Here is a 17,242-nt window from a genome sequence, read left to right on the forward strand (position 1 = left end):
ATTATTTGCTCAGCAATATGGCTGCCCTTCAGCCAAGTCTCCTTAACAGTATCGCACTTCCCAAACTGGGTCAGTGAGACAAGGCAAGGGACACAAGTAACAGCCAAGCCACAGGGCAGCGTACTGGGATAGCGCCCGACAGAGGCTTTTTGCCAAACTACAAGCCACGAGGAGACCCGTTTTCAGTTTCACCTTCCCCACCAGGTGGGCACAACACAGTCCTTTCCATGCTCCCCGACAGCTCTCCCGACACACAACCGCTCCTCAACCCCAGCTGCTAAACTCCCCCCTCTGCCCACGGGAGCCATCACCTCCTCGCCTTGTCCCACTTCGCTTCTGCTGCGCTGGGCTGCTGGAGAACACCAGGAAAGCTCCCTGCTCACTATGGGATGCCCTCACGCCATCTAAGGATTATTAAGGCTTTGAAAAATACTTTTTGATCGGGAGAATGAAGTTCTGAAGCATTTGTTCGCCTAGTTTGTAGGACTCAACTCTCTTTTCAAAAGGGGCTTAGGACCATCTGCACTACTTTCACACAGCTGCATGGAAAGTTGGTGTTGAACCGGTACAAGAGACATGCCCAGAAGCAGTAGCAGCAACTAAAAAAAAAAAAAAAAGCAAATCAGAACGAGAAACTTTGGTTTAAAATAAAATAAAATTGAAAAGAAAGAGAGAGAGAAAAGGTAAACACAGGTGCAAGTTGTCTCACGAGAGGGGTATTTGCAGGGTATAACCCCACAACTCTGGAGATCTAGATCTACATTCCCGGCTTTGTTTTACCATTAAAACCTTCATTGCACAGGACTCAAAATCACTCTCATATGGTTGTTAAGTTTCATAAATAATGTGAAAACTATATGCAACAGATACATCATATTTCCAAAAAATTATAAGAAAAGTTACATCAAATTAAAAAGTAGCTTCATGAATGAAGATACTGCTCTAAGTGCACTTTCCCTGCAAGTGCAGCCAGTGCCTCAGCGCTGGATATGAAGAAAAAAAACAGAACCAAAAAAATCAGATTTAAAAACTTAAGTCCGGTTTCAACCAGTCAAAACCGGGCCAAGCAGAAACCGAGGGTGCTCTCGGCACTGTCCCATGAGGGAGTCCCTATGATGCTTCGTTATCCAGATAGGTTTGTATGTCCTTGTTGAGACTGTAAACAATCCTTCTTTCCTGAACTGTCCTCTTTATTGGCAAAGTAAAATATTTTATTTTTTTTTTTTAAAATAGAACATTAAAATTAACCCAGAAGAAAAGAAATGAAACACAGTGAGCTTGTTGGAGTCCATAGGATCTGGTCTGGAAGAGCTCGGAAAACATGTTCAGTGTTTTCTCCTGTTTTCAGCTGGAACTGTACCAGAGATCGGGTTACTTGGGGAAGAGGGAAACAGAACGAGAAAACAAAGGATGCGGAATAAGAGACCGTGGCCATCTCATGTGTTCACTTCATTCGCTAGATCCTCTATCAATACCTTAGTGTCACAAGCCTTGGACCTGGAAAAAAGCAAAGAGAAAACACTCATTGGGGAGAAAAAAATTCCCATTACTACATGCAGACGAAAAACCTGCAGTACACTTGGAAATCTGTCTTCTACAGAGAGGAATTGTTTTCCTCCACTGGAACTGTTTCACACTCTCCCACTCTCACTGGGAATAGCAGAGCCTCATAAACACGCCCCAGCTGTCCCTCAGCATCCTCTTCCCAAGGCTCTGCCCACGTCTCACCACTACGGCCACATTGCGTGCGCAGACAATGCCCTCTGCCGGGCTCGGGACCGCTGTGGCACTGCTTCCCAGTGCAGCGCATCCATCCACCCCTCCACATAACACTCCATGAAACCTTTGCAGCCGGTACTGCAAAGCCAAAGGAGTGTTCCTGCTCAACCTGTCACTGTGCTGCTCAAAGGCAGAGCAGCTTATTTTGGAATATGCTTGACATGTCTCCTTTTGCTGCATGTCCGAGGGATAAATGGACGTGATTGCAGGGAGTTCAACCAGGCTTTGGCTCACATCCCCTCCGTATCAAATTTTTCAGTCTCTAGCGGCCACAGGAAGACTGTCGGTATTGGTCATATCCGTGTACTCTAAGCCAACACAGATACGAGACAAGCATAGCCCAAGGGCTGCGGCTCAGGCCAGAGCACACCCTTTGCGTGACAGCCAGACTCCTTTTTCTCCCCATCCACCCCTCCCATGCAGTGATGCAACAGGGGGATGTGCTGCAGGGATTGCACAACACTCCTGACATGCTGTGCTTCCACATTCCCAGGGGAGCCCCAGCTTGCCTCCTGGCCAAAGGGAAGGGCTCTGCAGCTGTGCTGCTGGGGCAGAAGTGAGGCCTGGACACTGGAGCACCCTGTGATGCTCAGAGCACAGGCACTGCAGTGAAGATACACAGTCAAGAGGTTCAGGGCTGGGGTGCAAGGTGGGGAAACGTCTAGGCCGTAAGGAGGAGGGGTGGAAAGAAAAAAATGCATGGGTTTAGATTTGGGAGAGGAAGGGGTCTTAGATCTCACGTAGGAAATCTTAACCAAACGATAGCTGAAATGTTGGTCTGAAGCCTGGAAATGGCTGGTTGATGAGAACCTCTCTTCCAGGTTTGGATTTACAACCTCTGGCAACTGCTACAGGCTACTTTTTACAGGAAGGGAGTTCGGTAACTTTTCCAGTGGTTTACCAGAACCCCAAGATGATGTAAAGGATGGATCAACCCTCCAGAAAAGAAATATTCATATTGGGCCTGTCCTCCCTTTGAATGACTATTTTGGCTGAGATCTTCACATGATTCCACAGTCTGTAAGTGGCCACCAAGTATTAACAGCTCTAACACGTGGTTTGGTTTGTTGCACTAGAGGAGAGGCAAAACATACTGTGAAGCAAGACGAGGTCTGCGCAAGGAGACGCTCTGGCTGCGCTTCCACTGTTTGTTCTTGCGGCGGTTTCGTACACCATCTTCCTGGTCCATCATCTGATCCAAGAGTGTCAGGTCATCGGCGTTGAGCGGTGCCACAGAGATGTCCCTCACAGCACGGAACTCACCACAGTTGTTCAGGTGCTCGTTCTCCAGACGGAAGAAGTTCCACACAAACCGCCTGGACAGAGAAAATGTGAAAATTACCAATGTGGTTCCACTTTTGCAGGCATTGCCCATGTTTGGTGAAGCACTGGTACATGCATCTGGATACCACTGACTCTTCTCACTGATCAAAGTGCCTCTTGAAACATGCTGGGAGTATGGAGAAACAACAAATAACTAGCAGCAGCACCTGCTACAACATCTTCCCAACAACAGATCTGTCAGGCTCACTCATTGCCCTAACAATGACAGCCCTAGCCCCAGCATGGAAGTACCAGGTGTCACAAGCGAAACGCAACCTCCACCATCTACACGAGTGAGGTTCAGCTTCAGGGGCTGTTACTCATCTTGAGAAGCTGAGGGGGTAGGTGACCAGCTAGCATACATAGTGTGTAAAGAGCTCTGAAACCTTGCAGGATCCAAATCAACGATGCAGAATGCAAATTAGTGTTTGGAAAAGCAGCAGAGATTTCAGAATAATTGTAAACCTGAGAATCAAATGAAATTTCATCTGGAAATCGCAACAAGGTAATTTTAAGGAGAAATTTACTAAAAACAGAACCCTCGAGATTAGGTGTAGGTTCAGAAGAAACTGCAAATGCGGCATGAAGGCTCCAGCCCCGCATTGCTGCAGAGCCCTCTACAGCTTTGTTCACTCAGCACCCTGTTTGGATTAAATGTTAGACCTAGTCTTTCATTTCAAGGATCGGTACCTTCCACGTCCGAGGAGCAAGGCACTTCCCACTTTGCTGATGTTATACAAGTAATAATAATGGAAAAGAGAAATGAACTGTTCAGTCAAGGAACCTTACCGGAATACCTCAAGTGGGGCAAATACAGTAGAAATTATGTCCCCAGCGTATGGAAAGATTTGCATGGAAGTGAGGGAGATCTGGATGGTCCATGCAAAACGCAGGATCACGTCTTCTACAATGGCACAATAGTAGTATGCCTGAAGAAAAAGACAGAAATGGGACAGCTTATCGTACATGCTCTGCACAGAAGACAGACCTCTTCGGGCCTTCAGGAAGATGCAGAATTTGCTGCTCAACCACTAGAAAAGTGAGCGGAGTGAAATGATCTCTTTGAAACAAATGAACTCTACTGCTAGAAAATCCCAGCCCACAGCATCCAGGCAGCACCAGTGGCCAACTGCAATATGCTCTAAACTCAACAAGTTTTATTAAAATATTAAAAGCCTTCTCTAGTATAAGAGGAGGCTGTATACGCACTTTCTGTGGGTAGACAATTCCTTCTCGAAGAAAGGTATTTTCACCAGCATTTTTGTCAAAGAGACCCCAGTCCATCTTCAGGTCCCAAATAAGGGTATAGCAAGAGCTGATGAAATAGAAGATAATCCACAGGTAGAAGAACACTTGGGTGTCACTGTGGTTTTTAGCTGGAAAAGAGAAGAACAGCATACTTCTGTACAACTTAAAGCAGATTGCTTCTTAAAACAGCTACAAATTGGCCCACTTGATCAGTGGAATCAACATCCCTTTTACTCAAGTTCTGGGAAAATCAGGCTAGCTAATCTGAAACAAACCAAAAGCTTTCCCAGGACCAGCTTTATATTGTCATTTAAATTCCACTTTCATCTCATTCAACGTTTTGCACTTCGGATTGAGGTTTGCACTAATATTTTTATTTTCTTGAAACGGGTGGTAGACTTGTCATTCTAACTCTGACCAGCAGGTGGAAGCTGAGGGCCATATTTCACAAAGAGGACAGGATGGTACAACGGAAAAAGCAATGAGGCAGCGCTCAGTTCTGAAGGGTTTGTACGAGAATATTTTAGTTCGTCTAAATATAAACAACTGTGAATTAGCGCACTAAAAGCCTGACAGAACAGGAATTTCCACGAGCCATTTCAGAGGTTGTGGCGGCAGGGGAAAATAAGCAGAAAGAAGGCAATATATTAACATGTATGAATAAATCCTGAAGAAAGCTACGTATGGAGTTTTAAATGCCCACACAGAGCTCCTCTCTGTGAAACACATGACTGCAGGACCTAAGTCTGCTCACTTCTGCAAATGTTTCTGCAACTAAATTGTTTCCCATTCCCCTCTGAAAAGGTTACGCTGCCCTCGCAATTAAGCTAAATTTCCCTGTATCAGTCAGCTGGGTAAAAACAAACAGATCTGATAATTCTGTTTGCTTTTAATTAGCAAATATGGGTCATAAAAATAAAAGACATTATAATGCTTTGCAAGGCTGAGACGCTGCTTCTCGCTGCTATCAGGAGTCTTTCCTCCTTTCTGTGCAGCCACTGCAATCGCTTATTATCTGATTCTTTCTAATAAAACCAGTAACACTTCTAGTACAAAAAAGTCATAATGTTTTCAGTCCAAACCCGATGCCACGGTAAGTGACACCACTGTTTTCCATACCCACGGCTATAAAACAACAGAATCCCCAAAGCTGATCAGAGCTGAGCAACAGGGCAATTTGCTCTCTCCTTCCCTTTTCGTTTCTAACAATTACAATATAAATGTAATGCAGCACTCCAATAAAATTAATGAAGGTGAAAATGAGAGGCATCGTGTAAGAGTACGTTCCTCCCATTATGCCTTCCAGGCTTCCTGGACATGATGTGCAGGATATAGGTCAAATACACACACTCATTCTGCTTTCAAAACACACCCCCTAAAGCAAACCTATTAAAGCCACTTATGCAGCAAAGCCTATCTGCAGTGAAGCTTCACATCAGCTGCGGAAAAGGACACGAGACGTGCTGCAGCTCTCAGGTTTGACGAGCTTCCCCGCTTTTGTGCTAGGCTGGAAGCCTTTGAGCAGTAACCCGCATCCTCCCGAGGTTCGGCTTTACAGGTCTCGCATCGCATCGTCCGCCACTGCCGCTGCAGAGAGCCATGACGTCACCCGGGAGCGGGCGGCGAAGTCCTGCAGAATATGAGCTCCGATGCCCAGCTATGTTAATGCTGCTGATGAAACCACCTCTCCCATCCATTTTTAAAGTGCAGCTGCTCACAAAACAGGACACAGGTGAGGTTTTTGGAGCTTAGCAATTAAGGCTCCACTGCAAGATTTCATTCTCCCCCATCAGCTCCTCCAAAGCCTCCACTACATTATTTCAGGAAGAAAAGGCAGATGCTGACATTCAGTGACTCAGAGACACTAAGCCTGTTTTTTTCCAGTATTATTTTTAGCTCATTAGATCTCCATGTTTAGTTCCCATTACCAGACTCTAAATGATAATTCAGAAAGGTAGTTAAGGAGTTAAGTGCTTTCGAAGCATCTAAAACGCTCCAAAATACCCTGTAAGGCTGCATGGTTCCTATAGGTAACTTAGCCTTGAAGGTTAGGTCATGCTGCTTTTTTTTCCCTTAAGGACAGAATACAAACAAACTGAATCTTACTCCATATCTTCATGGAGCAGCCATGGAGAAGGCAGGGCACGCAGTACCATTCATTTGCCATGCCTTCGGCCACATCCCCAGCATGAGCCATGCCCTGCAGGTGCAGGGCTCAAGAGCAGCAAAGCAGCGTTTCTGGGCGCTCCTTCGGTGTTCCCCGATCATGGAGAGGTTAGTCTGGCCCCGGGCTATCATCTCAAACTACGCAAGAGGCTAACAAAACTGTATCCTAAGTTGGCAATTACCTAGGAAGGCGATTTCAAAGGTTCATGCTGCTTAAACCTGAATTGCCTTAAAGGTTATTGTGTGCAAGGAAGAGTACCCAGGAAGAAAAAGGCCTAAGTAAGAAATCTTGTGGCATTAACCTCATCAACCTCGAAAGGATGCGCTTGCTTCTAGTTAGGTTACCGCAGCCTCAGCTCCCTTTTCCTGGCCCTATCGTTGCAGCAGTCTTTCCAGTGGCACCTGGGGTCATGCTGCTCGCCCCTCGCTCCTGCTCGCTTTCTCACTGACCGCTTCTGTAATGCATTCAGCTCCTGAAAAAATTCATTAAAAAACCAAATCACTCCCTGGTAAAATGCTCTAATCAGAACTAGTCTATTGTCTTCAGCCTTGGCCTTTGAGTCCCTTCCTTTAATCACTTATCCTCCTTTCCCTTCTGCCTGCAATTCTGTTTGATACCTTCCTTCCTTCTGTCCTCATTGGTATTCAGCTGGTGTACAGAAATATGTTACTGCTCTAGGCAAGCAATTATATCTCAATCTCCACTGGCTGGTCCTAGTGGCCCTCTTCACTGCTGCTCAGGGGGCTAGAAAATCAAGGCATTCATATTCTGCCCAGAGGCTCCTGGCCTGCCAGTTTTTCAGTAGCAATACATAGCTGCGCATATGTATGATGATGTCAGGGTCTATTTAAGCAAGAACTGTTTCATCCCTTGTTTTTTCTTTGTTTAATGATGTGTTAGAAACCACCAAAACCCATTAGAGAGCGATAGTCTCAGGATGAGAGAAGCACTCGGGATACCTGGTAGATCTCAACCTCTCCAAGAGGGAAAAAAAAGACCAAGTCTTCAACATCGCATGGACTGCAGCGACCCTTTGGCAGCACAACTGCCAGTCCACCCAGCAAGGGGTGGATAAAGGACCTTTCTACTTCATGCTTCAAAGGGCACCACCATATAGCAACTTCCTAAGCCACAGTTATTCAAAATAGCACGTGCAGGACAAAACATCGTCAGCACAAAACTCGCAGGTGCAGTTTTACCCTCCCTGCCGATGGGCAGATTTCAATACACGTTCACATTAGCATGTCTGAAACGTGGAGGTGTTCAGCTACGTCAGAGGCTATTCAAGTTCGCAGCACCCTGCTACCTCCGCTTGCTGCAAAGTTGAAGGGAAGGAGCGTACTACAGTGGCCATTTGCAACCTTCACCACAAAATTTCCATTAGCATCCTCAGTTTACCCTATAAAAGGCAATTCCAGTAGACACTCTGCACAAATACACCTACAAATTGCTCCAGAAAGTCAACTAGATGAATAATGGAAGGTTTCCACCTTTGAACTGAAGCTGTGAATGGCCACAGTCCCAGAAAACAGCCAAAGGCACTTGCAGCAGCAGAATTTACTGCCCGCAAAAATTGCTGATAGACAATGTCTTGGAACCCAAAGCCAGCCCTAGGGGACTCGCATTCTGAGAGAATAATACTCTGCAGAAATTATAGCCCCTTCCAAACGCAGGCAAGAGAAAGGTTGCTTTCCATCAAAGATAGACAGCAAATACTATCCTGAACGCTGTTAATATTGACTTTACTTTCAAAGAATACTATCTGTTTACCCTGCTGAATTATTCTGGGGAATGTAAACACTATATACTATTCAACACAGCAAAAATCAATGCCATGTATTATTGAAGATCTGGATAAGAGCACAATGGCCCTCGATAAGCACTCCTGGTGTGTCAGCCACTGCAGTTTGCTGTGGTTTCTGCTGCTGGTGAAAGCTGTGATAAAAGCTGTAAGAAGCATGAGGTTATCAAGAAACACCGTCAGGTAAGCCCGGCTACGAGACAAAACTGACCCAGCCAGAGCAGTTCTGCCTCCAGCATCAATTAAAAACCTCTTGGTCAAGACATGCCAAATTCAGTCTCCTTTGATGACCAGCCTTTCAATCACAGATTTAAGCAAAACCAAAACAAAAACATATACATTTACAGTGTGCTAGCCAAGCACAGACACTAGAGTACTGAGCATACGGTTTCTGCCACTGGGTTAGCCCAGGGATGGGACACGTGCCCATTAAACTCCATCCCAGCACACAATGGGAGGGAGGTGACAGCCAGAAGTGACTTATCTACATAAGAACTACCATCAGAAGGACATCCCAAAGCATTTGTCTAACACCTTACTGCTTGAAGTGCAGTATTACTGATCCCTCAGTAATTATACATCTTAATGAGGGAACAGCAGCAGTGTTGCCTTTCTGCCCAGCCAGCACGTACCGCTATTTAATGCTGATCAATGGCAGAGCCATGACTTAATGCGGTAAAAAGGCAAATAACCCGGAGGAGCACACGGAGGACTCGCCATCGTGCGCTGATGGGCTTTGTCAAATACCAACCATTTCGTACGAACAACCTTCCCGTTAGATTCTGCAAACCTCTGCTATAGCCTCTGGGCACAATTTAAAGCAAAGCAGCAAGAATTGGCGTAGGGAAGAACTGTCAGGAGGCAACATCTCATTTCTTCTTCTAGTTAGATTCTGCATTTGTAGAGCAGGGAAATCCCCAAATCATGTTTTGACTAAAAAATACTCTGCAGGTTTACATTGGGTTTGTAGGACAATACGGCTGTGTCTAATTTCAAGACATCGCAGCAATCTCATTGCTTGTATCTCACAAACAGAAGAATATTATTTAATTGCAAACAGGAGGAAGTATATCAATCACAGCTGAGATTTGATCTGATTCTTCTTCTGGCAGCTTCTTTAGCATTTGAGCAGCGTTCTTGGGGGATCTTTAACTGCTACTTTGATGAGGATGGGGTTTCCAATCTAACCGTTGGCCAGCAGTCTCACTAATAAGAATATCCAGATTCACAATCAGAAATAAACAGCATGGTAATCAGAGCCCTCACTAGGCAATTTAGGGGTTAGGACACAATGTCATCTGGTACCTCTATTGTGTTTTTAGATCCAAAACCAGATTCCTTCAAAATATAATAGCAACCAGAAAACATAAGAATTAAAAAAAAAATACTGCTGGATGATTGTGTCTCCTAGATTTCTGCAGTACCAAAGAGTTCCAGACCAGCATACACTGGAAAGGAAAATCGCCTGTGATGCGAAAAGTCAGTTGCTTTTCTTAAAATGTGACACTAAAAAAAGGTCAGGCTTCCCCCTCTCAAGTGCCCATGAAATGAGATATCAGTAGGCCATCCTTCTTACTTACACCTTATTCATTAGTGTTTCCGCTTCTCCGGCCACCTTTAACACTAAAGTATATTAAGTGATACAAACGGTACTATTAGTCCACTTTCCAAATCCCAGCTATTAAAATCCTGAGAAGCGAACGCATGAATCACTCAGCAGCAGGGTGCCGAGGTTGCCTCTCGTCCACGGCACAGCTGCCAGCACTGGGAACGTCCCGCTTGACATTTGAAGACCTACAAAGCATGGGAAGATCTCCCTGTGGGATTTTATGCCTCATTTGTGCTGACTTTTGGGGTGCAGGAGCAGTTCCCGAAATCCCCCTCCCAGGCTCCCTGCTGAGCACAGGCTGCCGTCTCATCTGACGCTCCCCGCTCACTTACCAGCGAGCTCGCTCCTGCCAGCACCTCCGCCGCGGCGGTCCTGCCGCAGCCCTACCAGGGAGCTCCTCACCCTTCCCAGCAGCTTGACCCTGAAGCACCATCACCAGGATGGGTGTCTAAGCAATTAGAGGAGCTAACAAGCTGGCGTGGAGAAGCCGGGCTCGCTCAGGGTGCTGCAGAGACCCACGTCAAAGCTGGGAGGAGGTCAGAAGCCAGGATGGAAATGTTTGCCCATGGCAATGCCTCCAATTCTTCACTAATGACACTGCCGCTGCTCCGATGGAAAGGATCAGAAAGACTGGCTAATGAACACAACTCATTACTGAAGGCCTCCTGGGCATGGGATGACAGGGTTTCAGACAAAAATTCATCCTAGCTTACAGCAATGTGACAGACATTGCACGTTTCGGCTCCAAATAATCATCCTGATGGAGCTGCCAGTATGCTGTGCTAAGGCAAGCCATGCAAAAACCGCAAGTATTAAGAACAAAGCCAGTTAACCCCACTACAAAGTTTGTTTTACTTCACGAGCTCAATGCAAGCACTCTATAAGGCTCTTGTGACACCTAAATCAAACGATCTGGCTTGCCACAGTGCTGACAGCTCTTCCAGCACTGAGAAAGAGGTGGAGAGATGGGAGACCTTGTATCAACACGCAAGGGATAAGCTCAGTTGAGGTACTATAAGCTGCTGCACTGATGTCTGATTTCTGTAATAGTCATTTTAGTCCCAGTTCTCACATCAACTTGTTCTCCTCTCCTGCTGTAACCGTTTAGGATCACAGTTAATTATTGTTCCACCTACCAGCAAGTTCACTCCGCAGGGGTTGCACCCTGCAGTTTCTAACATGGTAGCAACAAGGGCTAAGTGACAGAACCCACTATCCAGTACTTCAGCCAGCAGAGAAGAGCAGAGCTGAGGTGCAAGCAGGTACCCTCCTGCAGCTCCCAGCGCAACAGCTTGACGTTACCACAACCCTCTCCCCCTTCCTGCTGTGCATCACCATCCTTCACCTGGAAGTCATACCCCTCCCCAGGGGAGCTGTGGTGGAAGAACCAGCGATTTGTTCCAGCATGAAGTTGGTTATGCCAGCTGGTATCACCACTGGTAACAGCTGAAGCCATCGTGATTAATGAGAAGTGGGCAGCAGCTACGAGACCTGGGAATCTTCCACTGTATTTTCAAAAAGCAGTAAATTTCCCATTAATCTTCATCTGGTCAGACCTGGCTGAACCTCTCGATTAGTAAGGGATGGTCCAACACCTTCCTGCAAAAGCCCATTAATCGAAGGATGACTCCTGCCTTGACAGTTCATATGTCTATTCCTTGGCAAAGCAAGGAGTTTCACAGTTTTCTCTTATGCTAGCTTAAAAAAAAAAAAACAAAACACACCAACAAATTACACATCAGTTCATCAGAGAAGCCTGTTTCTGAAGCGATGATGAGAACACAGACAGAAGCCCTACTCTTTAGAGACAGCCCTATTTAGTTAACTTCTGTATTTTTAATTACTGTCAATTTCCTGGGCTGTTTAATGAGAAAGTGTGTGGCAGTTACGTTATCTTAGGCTGACCTAAGGCTCCCCACAGCACTTCCAAGCCGATGATTGCTAGTGTTCAGCAGTCTTATTTGGAGTACTTGGAAAGGGTGTGGGAGCGTTATGGAAGAAGAGATGCTTACTCAAGTTTCCAGGCCACACGGATTAACTTTGGAATAATTCAGAGGTTAATAAATAGCTGGATACTGCCCAGACCACAAGGATTTCATTGAATGAGGTGGTGTGTAAATCAAACTGACAATGAGGACTTGCATAAACAATCTTCCCTTTCAGTTAAAGGATAAAATCCCACATAGCCAATTTTAACCTAGTACTCGTGCTTAAGCTCAGTAACACGTTCCTGAAAAAGCCAAGGTAAAAACACAAATGCTCACACTGAAACAGCAAATCCCACAAAACAGGGAAATGATGGAAGAGTACAAAGCACTCAAGAAGCTCAGTTCTTCAAGTACAGAAGCCAAATCTGTATTCCATGCGAGTCAGATATTTCCTATGACACCACGTGAGCAAAAGGCAACAAGGTAAGAGAAAAACTGACAGACAGTAGCAAAACTGAGATGCATCTCATTTAAAAAAGAATACAGTCGGAGCATAAATCCTGCATAAAAGCTTAAGAAACAACCGGCACTCAGAGTGGTACAACACAACACCAGTTGCAGTGTTTTTCATAAGCGCTGAACACCTAAATATAACAATTCTATCTTACCAAGCCTGAACCAGGTGTGAGTGAGGAACAAAACCAAGGCTGACAACTCCAGATATGTCAGCGTACCTTCCTAAATGCAAGTACATTTTATACAAGAGGGGATCCCTGTGGAACGCTATGATAACCCGGACTGAAGTGAAAGCAGCTACACTAGTGCATTTGTCAGGGAAAGCACATCTGCTTTTGACAGAGTGAAACCGCTGCAAAAAGTAGTTGTGTGTCAAAGCAACATTGCAGCTGGGGTAAATATTCTGCTGCAGACTCGGGCTAAATCATTTGTTTCCCCAGCACCACGCAGGTTTCCGTAGGGATTAAGTAAGGCAATACGATATTCTGTTGGCTGGGTCTGGGGAAGGTTGCTCAGCGCTGCCGGGGAAGTTAAAGCGAATGTAGGAAAGAGTTGGGGGCAGAGGCTGCTGCTCGTCCGCTGTGCAAGCGGGCAGGGACCGGCGGCACGCACGCCAGTTGCTATGTAGCTTAGAGTTACAGATATGCCTCATTTGCCTGTGCAAACATACCCCGTAGGACTATATTTACAGAACGCGGCCTTTGCTTCCCGTTCCTTTGAGCGATACAAAAATACTGAGAATTCTTCCTTTGGGAGCTCAGCAACAGTTGCCCTTGGGTTGCTGCCGTCGTCCCTGAAACGTGGTGGTGTTTCCAAGCTTGCGTCAGCACTCGTCCACGCAACCGCTGCCCGCTCCAGTCTTATGTTACGGGGTAGCTACTCTCTCTTCAGCTTCACTAATTCAGATGATATCTGAGTATCAAGATGATAGCTTGGAGTTAACGCTGTAAAACTGGCCCTGTCCCAGGACGACAGGATTGCAAGTTTGGGACAGGAAACCTAACAGCATTTATTTTGATATCTTACCAGTCTAACATCCCAACTGCAATTAGCAGAGAAAACTGCATTCTGCATCTAAATCAAAAGGAAGAAAAGTAAAGAAATGGCTTCTCTGAGGGAAGAAAGAATCAGAATTATGCACTGCCTGAGCATTATGAATTATTAAACAGCGCAGTTTTGGGGAAACTGAGCCCACAGTACACTGTGTTACTGGGGGGGTTCCTTTGCTACAGCAGGTTTGGAGAAAGGAGTACCAACATACGACTAGAAGCAACATACATCACTTAAACGTAACAAGCTGGCATTTGTACATTTATTTAGTTCGAGTTGTTTTCCAGCAAGCGTACAAAAAACACAGCACAAAAATGCTGTAATTGCACTCTGTATGAATTAGTTGGCTTTCAATGCCAACAAACCCTCCTAGCCACACAGTCCATCTTCACACAGCTGGCAGATGCAAGCGAAAAACCTACAGACCAGCTACAAATTCTTCAGTGTTCAAATGAAGGGAGGAAGACAAGGCTTTTCGGAGGGCTGTGACATCCCCAGGACTCCCAAGTAGAGAACAGGCGCTGGTGTACGTTACCTGACCTCCCAAGAAAAGGCCACCAATTACTCTCTTGTCCTGGCAGCCGAAAGCTGTCATTCCAGAGGTATAAGTCATAGGGTTGCAAATACAGGCAAGAAAGACTATTTAAATAAAACTCTTGTTACCACAGCAATTAACAGGTTTGTGACTTACTGCAATTTAGAGCAGGTCTAAGGAGCAAGGTTCTTTACCAATTTGACACCTCTTGTGGTCACTGCTTGCGTTCTTAATAGCAAGCAGCTAGCCCCCAGCAGATGTTTTGTAGGTAAGAGATGGGTGTTTGTCTTTGCTATCCTTAGGCAGACACAGAGAAGGTGTGGGCGAGCAGTGCATCTATTTTCAACAGTAACATCATAACAACTTGATTATAGACCATCTGATTCCAAGTTCAAAAAGAACTGGGAATCTATGTAAAGCACATAGATAAAATTGGATTCTTAACAGGTACAGCATAATAGAAAGTTCATTTATGACAGGATGGGAATAGGCCGACAGGGCTGAGAAGACACAACAAGGTCTTCAGGCACCCTCTGAAAAAACCACTACAAGCCCAGGAGGCACAGTGACATTTCCAAAATCTGTGCTAACGTATCATTTCCAAAGCCCATGAAGCTTCCAAATTTTTCTGTACCATACCAACAACTACATGCTATTGACTCCTACTAACAAAACTGGACAGACAAAAGCTGGGAGTCACGAACATCTCTCAGCAATTGGAACAAGCCCCGTGCCTGGCTCGTAAACACCTCATTACAACCCACTCCCTGCCAGACTTGAAGAGCAGACAACAGTTATGTATGGCAGCAATGAGAACAAGGGTCAACAGCACTGGCGCGGCTGCGGACTTCAAGGGGAGTAGGAAGAGGTCAAATTCTTCAACAGGACATTTTGACAGATGCTGGTTTCCCTCTTGGTTCCAAACCTACCCCAGCCTTCCTGCAGAAGGCTCTGTCAGAGTGTCCCCCCCAGGAAGGAGGAGCATTAGTCAGCCTCCCCAAAGCAGGCACTGTATATAAAAGCACATAAGCAGTGACTATAGCCAAGCAATCTGTATGTGTCTCATCCCGGGGTTTGGCGGTGGTGACTAAGTGGACTGCAGGGCTGGAACTGAAGAACTGCAGAATGTCACTGAGCAAACAAGTTCAAACGGGAACAAGCTCCGGGGACACGGCAGCAGGGAGAAGAGGCACAGAGGGGCCAGGCGCTGCATTCACCACCGATGCTCCCACACCAGGTTTGCGTGTACCTCCAGAAACAGAGCGCCTGACTTCCAGCCTTCAGCCAGCTTGCACCAACGCACTTCTCTGCCGTTAAAATGCAAGGCTTGACAAACATTACTGGTGTGACTTCAGGCCCAGCTACGTCAAAACAGCCATTTCTTGGCCACAGGAAGGTTTCTAATAACCCTGCCACCCCTCCATAAAACCAGTATGTTAACCAGAAGCTTGCCTTGAACACTTCTCCCTGCCCCGCCACAATCATATTTCAGGATAAGTAATTGCTCACGAGCGTGTGCGGTTGCTAATTTCTGGAGATATAGAAGGCATATATTTTCAAATAAAAGAATACAGCTTTTAGGACTTCAGAACAATGAAAGGCAGGGCGACTGCCTGAAGTGCAGAAACTAAAAGCTTTTTCCTTCAGAACAAGAGCAGAATCGAGTAATTGTCGTTTCCAGGGAGATGGGGAACTTGAGGGATCAGAGCTCAATCTGCAGTTAAATGGATTGGAAACAACTCCCTACCAGCTGCAGAAAAAACATGGATAAGAGCACACAGGAAAAATCCAGAGAGGGCATTTTCTCGGCACCGAGCACATCTCCCCACATTCAGGAACGATGGATTGACTTAATTTAGATGGTCCAGGTTAGCTATTCACAAATGCCAAGGGAGAAGTATTTCCTATGTTACCCTTTCCTTATACATCTCCCATTCAACCTCCCTTCACAACAAAAACTGACAGGTATTTCAGTTTTCCCCTTTCAAGACAGAAACTTGAAAATTCTCTCTCACACTCCAGAAGTGCAGTTCTAGGCAGACTAGGTACGTGAAAAATTCTTAAAAGAAGATCTTAAAATACTCTTTGCAAGCTAGGCAGGCCTTTGCCTTTCCACTGAGATGTTTCACAGGTGCCAAAAAGACAAAAGTTCATGTTTCAATGGGACGTTTCAATGTTTCTGAGCTTCTCCCATGTAAAAAGCAAATCCCATGACTTGCAAAGGGTTTTCCGAAATAACCGATACCTTTGTGAGTGCTGTAAAGGGCTGCAAATGTCACCACGAAGAAGGTGGTGGAATATTTTCCAGCGTTAACCAGATGAAAGGCCCGTTTGTTATCACGGTAACGGCGCAGGCACTGGATGAATCGCAACCAAGCAGGGATGCACTGGACAACTGCTCTCACTCCGTAGGAGTAGCTGTAACAAATCTGATTATCTGCAAGAAAAAAGTTTCAGAGACAAAGAATCAGCAATTTAAGAACTCCTATCATCTTCCTTTCTGTAAGAGTAATATCACTTGACTTGACAGCAATTCCCCATCAATGTCTTGTACTTAGGCACACAAACACATCCAGAACAGTGAGAAGCTCATCACCAGAAAGTATCCTGAAGCCCTTTACTTAATCTCGGAGGTATTCAGGTGACATGACATCAATAACACATCCAGTCAGATCATCATCTAACTCTTCCACTGCTGCCAGTATAATTAACATGCAAGAAGATTAGAAATAATCTATTTTTACATTTATTTCGTGCTCTTGGCAGTACTGTGAATAATCAAATTAAGGATGGAATTACAAAAGGCCTTTGACACTGAATTTTTGTGCATAAATGGGAGAGCATTTCCAAACTCTGCAGGACAGCTCAAAAAGGCCAGTTTGCCTGAGATGTCCTTGACCCATTTTTCTTGTATGTTGTAATAAGAAAAACATATTTCACTATGTGTTTGGGGTTTTTTTGTTTGTCTTGGGTTTTGTTTGTTTGTTTGCTTTTGTTTTGTTTTAAAAAAAGCAAAGCCAGGGCATAGCCCTGGCTTCAACAACTGGGATGATAGGCAACTACACCAACATAACATCATGTCACACCCCTGATGTTTGAAAGCTGCCTTTTTATTGAGGAAATGACCAAGAAAACACCAGCTTTGCCTGGAACCCCCAAGCATGCTGTCTTGCTCAGCACATATAAACCAAGCACCTCACTGACTAAAAAACACTTGTTTCTTATTCAGACTAATGGAGACAATTATTAGCTGATATTTATCCTAAAGCACTGCATTATCATTCCA

At 45.3% G+C, this 17,242-nt stretch overlaps 1 protein-coding gene across 1 annotated transcript in view; it reads right to left on the reverse strand.

Annotated features, from left to right (window-relative positions):
• Window positions 1–1,169: 1,169 nt before the first annotated feature.
• XPR1 (xenotropic and polytropic retrovirus receptor 1) overlaps window positions 1,170–17,242 on the reverse strand; it is a 102,937-nt gene continuing 86,864 nt past the window's right edge. Inside the window, exons 10-14 of the mRNA XM_009892838.1 lie at window positions 16,202–16,393; window positions 4,312–4,478; window positions 3,892–4,031; window positions 2,874–3,095; window positions 1,170–1,497 (exon numbers count right to left, since the gene is read on the reverse strand). Coding sequence (XP_009891140.1) covers window positions 1,437–1,497; window positions 2,874–3,095; window positions 3,892–4,031; window positions 4,312–4,478; window positions 16,202–16,393 — 782 coding nt within the window. The 3' untranslated portion in view covers window positions 1,170–1,436. The remainder of the gene's footprint in view (window positions 1,498–2,873; window positions 3,096–3,891; window positions 4,032–4,311; window positions 4,479–16,201; window positions 16,394–17,242) is intronic.

The sequence above is a fragment of the Charadrius vociferus genome, unplaced genomic scaffold (genome assembly GCF_000708025.1).
Source record: "Charadrius vociferus isolate BGI_N301 unplaced genomic scaffold, ASM70802v2 scaffold39, whole genome shotgun sequence".
NCBI lineage: Eukaryota > Metazoa > Chordata > Aves > Charadriiformes > Charadriidae > Charadrius > Charadrius vociferus.